The sequence below is a fragment of the Kryptolebias marmoratus genome, linkage group LG12, assembly GCF_001649575.2.
Source record: "Kryptolebias marmoratus isolate JLee-2015 linkage group LG12, ASM164957v2, whole genome shotgun sequence".
Taxonomy (NCBI): domain Eukaryota; kingdom Metazoa; phylum Chordata; class Actinopteri; order Cyprinodontiformes; family Rivulidae; genus Kryptolebias; species Kryptolebias marmoratus.
In genome coordinates, this window is record NC_051441.1 from 314,826 (window position 1) to 319,741 (window position 4,916).

The following is a 4,916-nucleotide window of genomic DNA, read 5'->3' on the forward strand; positions in this document are numbered from 1 at the left end:
GCCTTCTGATGTCCGCGTAGACAAAGCTGGAGCTCTGAGGCTTCCTCTGAAAACATCATCATCTTCCTCACCTCTTCGTCTTCCCCTCCCTCGGTCACGGGCCCGTTCTGCTGGGTTTCCTGGAACAGAATCTTCTTCATCTTGCGGTACTGCAGGTTGTCCAGCTCCCTCACGGCGTCCTTGGTTCGTGCGATCAGGTCCATGATGACGGTCTGTGGGCGCTCGCGGCACAGGAAGCGATGCTGCAGGAGGGGGAGGAGACGACAGGTGAGAACGGCGAGGAGAAGAACCCGACCGAGGAAATCTGAGGTGTGGAGCGCTCACGTTCAGCAGCACGTCCGACGTGGGACGGTCCTGAGGAATCTTCTGCAGACACGAGTCCACGAAGCTGCGGAACGAGTCGGACCTGAAACACAGACAGACGGAATAAAGGCTGGTGGACAGGGTCTCCAGAAGGTCTCCTAAATGTCTCCAGAATTTTTCCTAAATGTCTCCAGAATCTCTCCTGAATGTCTCCTAAATGTCTCCTAAATGTCTCCAGAATGTCTCCTGAATGTTTCCTAAATGTCTCCAGAATGTCTCCTGAATGTTTCCTAAATGTCTTCTAAATGTCTCCTAAATGTCTCCAGAATGTCTCCTGAAAGTCTCCAGAATGTCTCCTGAAAGTCTCCTGATGTATCCTAAATGTCTCCTGAATGTCTCCTGAATGTCTCCAGAATGTCTCCTAAATGTCTCCAGTATGTCTCCAGTATGTCTCCAGTATGTCTCCTGAATGTCTCCTAAATGTTTCCAGAATGCTTCCTAAATGTCTCCAGAATGTCTCCGAATGTCTCCAGAATGTCTCCAGAATGTCTCCTGAATGTCTCCAGAATGTCTCCTGGATGTCTCCTGAATGTCTCGTGTCTGTCCCCGTGTCAGATCCAACCTTTCCTGATTTCTTCAGTGACTCCTGAGGCGGATCTTGTCTGTCAGGGAACCAATGGGAGCTTGAATCTGCAGGTGAGGGGGCGGGGCCTCACCAGTGATTGGACTGCAGGACAGGACTTTCGTTCTGGGCGATCTGGTATAAGGCACTCATAGCATTCATGTTGAACAGCGGGGGCTTCCTCTCAGCTGGGGGACAAGCAGAGACCAGAGACGTTTAAGGACACAGATGCCCCCCCCACAGAGAAATGAGTCGGCAGGTCGTACCCAGCTCGATGCAGGTGATGCCCAGAGACCAGACGTCCACCTTCCCGTCGTACTGACCCTCATCCATGGCCAGGATCACCTCCGGAGCCATCCTGGAGACACGGGGAAATTAAAGGAATGCGTTAATGAGGAATGCATATCACCCGCCCGCCGCCCTGTCAGCCCTCAGAGTCTGTGATGTGAATGACTCTCAGCTACTACCGCACCGTGGTGGTTCCTCCTGGACCCCAGCAGCCCCCCCAGATTTAAAATGATGTCAAAGAGAAAACAGGGAAACCAATAAAATCCTGCGTGAGTCTAATTCCTGCTGAGAATCCTTTCTTCTTCTTGTCTACTGCTCAAACCGTCGACAGAGACCTGAGTGATGCTGCGGATCATCACCGTGTGTTCAAACGGTCCGACTGCACCGGCAGCCATGTTTGCAGAAGTGTCAGCTCACCAGTAGGGCGTCCCCACGAAGGAGTTGGCCGGAGACACGATGGATGCTGAGCCGAAGTCCCCCAGCTTGACCTGACCGGGCTCCGTCAGCAAGATGTTTCCTGCTTTCACATCCCTGCAGAGGACAGAAACACCCGAGTCAGGAGGCGTCCGCACCGCTCCTCCCAACACCTGATCCAAACATCCACCCTGCTGGAAGGAAGACAGCTGATTGACCTGCCAGGACCCGTCAGGACCTGCCAGGACCTGCCAGGACCCATCAGGACCTGAACGAGACGCTCCACACCAACACGGGGACCAGAGAAACCTTCCTGCTGCTTGAAGGTTGAACATGTTTAAAACATTTGTGCAACAGATGTTCCCAGACTGGTCTCAAACTGGTCCCAGACTGGTCTCAGACTGGTCTCAGACTGGTCCCAGACTGGTCTCAGACTGGTCCCAGACTAGTCTCTGGTCTCAGACTGGTCTCAGACTGGCCCCAGGATCAGATCCCAGAGCTGAACTCCTGAAGGACGATGTGGGTGGGACCTGGGAGCCGTGTTCATGAATGTGTTTGATTCAACCGGAAACAGAAGACGTGAATTAAAGCTGCTCCCAGGAGAACTGGTAATGATTATTGTGGGAGCTGCTGGAACCTGCTGGAACCTGCTGCTGCTCTGTACTAAAGGTCAGGACGCAGACTTCACCTGTGGATCATGTTGTGAGAGTGAAGGTATGCTAATCCCTGCAGAGCTCCGTGGGTGATAGCAGCTATTTCCATCTCCTGGAGGGGCTTCTTGTGAACTGAGAGGAGAAAACAGAAACCCAGAGTCAGAGGAGCCAAGGAGACACTGAAGGGTGAACACGGAGGTGAAGCTGGACGAACCTTCGAGGAGGTCCGAAGCCGAGCCGAGGCAGTACTCCATCACCAGCTGAGGGACAAAGAAGACGGACAGATGCCGTCAGCGGAGGAGGACCCGAGCCGAGGCTCCGTTTAATAAGCAGATTTCTTTGCAGCTACAGATGTAAAGTCGTACAAACTATCTCCAACAGGAAACAGGACGTACCCATGCTGTGTGTTCCTTCAGGTAACAGCCGCGGTACTCTATGGTGTTGGGGTGTCCGAGTTTCTGCAGGAACTTCACCTCTTTAATGATGTCCTGCCATTTCTGCACACGAGAGCAAACACTGAGGCCGCCGCCAGACAGGAAGCTGAGAAACACCGCCGTCTACGTTCTGTAGGGACAGACTGACGAGCTAATGGCTAGTCTGAGCAGAGGGTCACTGCTGGCTTCATGTTAACGGCTTTATTTAAACAACCTGCAGCCATTAAAGCCAGGGGCCCAGGGGTCCAGGGGTCCAAGAGCCCAGGGGTCCAGGGGCCGAGGGGCCCAGGGGCCCAGGGGTCCAAGAGCCCAGGGGCCCAGGGGTCCAGAAACCCAGGGGTCCAGGAGCCCAGGGGTCCAAGAGCCCAGGGGACCAGGGGCCCAGGAGCCCAGGGGTCCAAGAGCCCAGGGGCCCAGGGGTCCAAGAGCCCAGGGGCCCAGGGGTCCAGAAACCCAGGGGTCCAGAAACCCAGGGGTCCAGGAGCCCAGGGGTCCAAGAGCCCAGGGGACCAGGGGCCCAGGAGCCCAGGTGTCCAAGAGCCCAGGGGACCAGGAGCCCAGGGGTCCAAGAGCCCAGGGGCCCAGGGGTCCAGAAACCCAGGGGTCCAGGGGTCCAAGAGCCCAGGGGTCCAGGAGCCGAGGGGCCCAGGGGTCCAAGAGCCCAGGGGTCCAAGAGCCCAGGGGCCCAAAGGTCCAAGAGCCCAAGGGACCAGGGGCTCAGAGGCCCAGGGGCCCAGGGGTCCAAGAGCCCAGGGGACCAGGGGCTCAGAGGCCCAGGAGCCGAGGGGCCCAAGGGTCCAAGAGCCCAGGGGTCCAGGAGCCCAGGGGTCCAAGAGCCCAGGGGACCAGGGGCTCAGAGGCCCAGGAGCCGAGGGGCCCAAGGGTCCAAGAGCCCAGGGGTCCAAGAGCCCAGGGGCCCATGGACTCAGGAGTCCAGGGGCCCAAGGGTCCAGGAGCCCAGGGGTCCAGGGGCTCAGAGGCCCAGGGCCCATGGACTCAGGAGTCCAGGGGCTCGGGGGCTCTGGGGTCCAGGAGACCAGGGGCCCCATCAACAGGAACTTCAGAAGGTTTAAACTCATTAACGATGAGTCCGGCTTTGAACTCTCACATCACTGATAACAGGTTTGCTTTTTGTCCTGGAAGTGCTACAGGCTGCTGCTAGCGCCTGGAAGTAACGCCACACCGTGAATGTTTACTTAAAGCAACATTTGAATGAAACTGGGGTTTTAGGAAGGTCGCCATCTTTTGTCTCCGTCCAGCTCAGACTAGCCGTTAGCTCATCAGGTCAACAGGTAGGATGTGAGGACGCCGTCACCTCGTTGGTCTGCTTCCCGCTGTACGACATCTTCTTGATGGCCACCACCTCATTGCTGCACACGTCACGAGCCTGCAAGACCAAGGCCAGGGTTTAATATTCAGGTTACTCTGAAGGTTTTATAAAATAAAGATAAACTTCCTAAACTCAGACACACCCAGAGGTAGTCCAGGAAAAAAACAGTCTGGTCTGCAAACAGATTCACCTGGAGGCGTGTCGCAGCAGATCTGTAAATTCTACCAACACCTGGAGGGGATTTCAGGTAAACCAGCCTCACAAAACTCTAAGTTTATTTCTTATTTACCAACCATCGCCTCACATATCTGAGGACATCGTCTCCTGCTTTTATTTTGAAAGGGTCTGAGAGCTGGCAGTGCAGTTTCAGATTAGCTGTGATAAGAAGGTCTTTGTTTGGGAGTTTGCTCTGAAGGTGCAGGAGTTTAAAAGCAGATTACCCTGTAATCCAGATTACCCTGTAATCCTGATTACCCTGTAATCCAGATCATCCTGTAATTCAGATTACCCTGTAATCCAGATCATCCTGTAATCCAGATTACCCTGTAATCCTGATCATCCTGTAATCCAGATTACCCTGTAATCCAGATCATCCTGTAACCCAGATTACCCTGTAATCCTGATCATCCTGTAATCCAGATTACCCTGTAATCCAGATCATCCTGTAATCCAGATTACCCTGTAATCCAGATTACCCTGTAATCCTGATCACCCTGTAATTCAGATTACCCTGTAATCCTGATCATCCTGTAATCCAGATTACCCTGTAATCCAGATTACCCTGTAATCCAGATCATCCTGTAACCCAGATCATCCTGTAATCCAGATTACCATGTAATCCAGATTACCCTGTAATCCTGATCATCCTGTAA

General features: G+C 54.1%; 1 protein-coding gene across 1 annotated transcript in view; it reads right to left on the reverse strand.

Moving 5' to 3' along the window:
• LOC108229447 (serine/threonine-protein kinase TAO2) overlaps nucleotides 1–4,916 on the reverse strand; it is a 14,442-nt gene that overhangs the window by 3,589 nt on the left and 5,937 nt on the right. The window contains exons 3-11 of the mRNA XM_037978681.1: nucleotides 4,030–4,101; nucleotides 2,676–2,777; nucleotides 2,495–2,540; nucleotides 2,316–2,412; nucleotides 1,631–1,744; nucleotides 1,192–1,283; nucleotides 1,020–1,113; nucleotides 325–406; nucleotides 3–242 (exon numbers count right to left, since the gene is read on the reverse strand). Coding sequence (XP_037834609.1) covers nucleotides 3–242; nucleotides 325–406; nucleotides 1,020–1,113; nucleotides 1,192–1,283; nucleotides 1,631–1,744; nucleotides 2,316–2,412; nucleotides 2,495–2,540; nucleotides 2,676–2,777; nucleotides 4,030–4,101 — 939 coding nt within the window. The remainder of the gene's footprint in view (nucleotides 1–2; nucleotides 243–324; nucleotides 407–1,019; nucleotides 1,114–1,191; nucleotides 1,284–1,630; nucleotides 1,745–2,315; nucleotides 2,413–2,494; nucleotides 2,541–2,675; nucleotides 2,778–4,029; nucleotides 4,102–4,916) is intronic.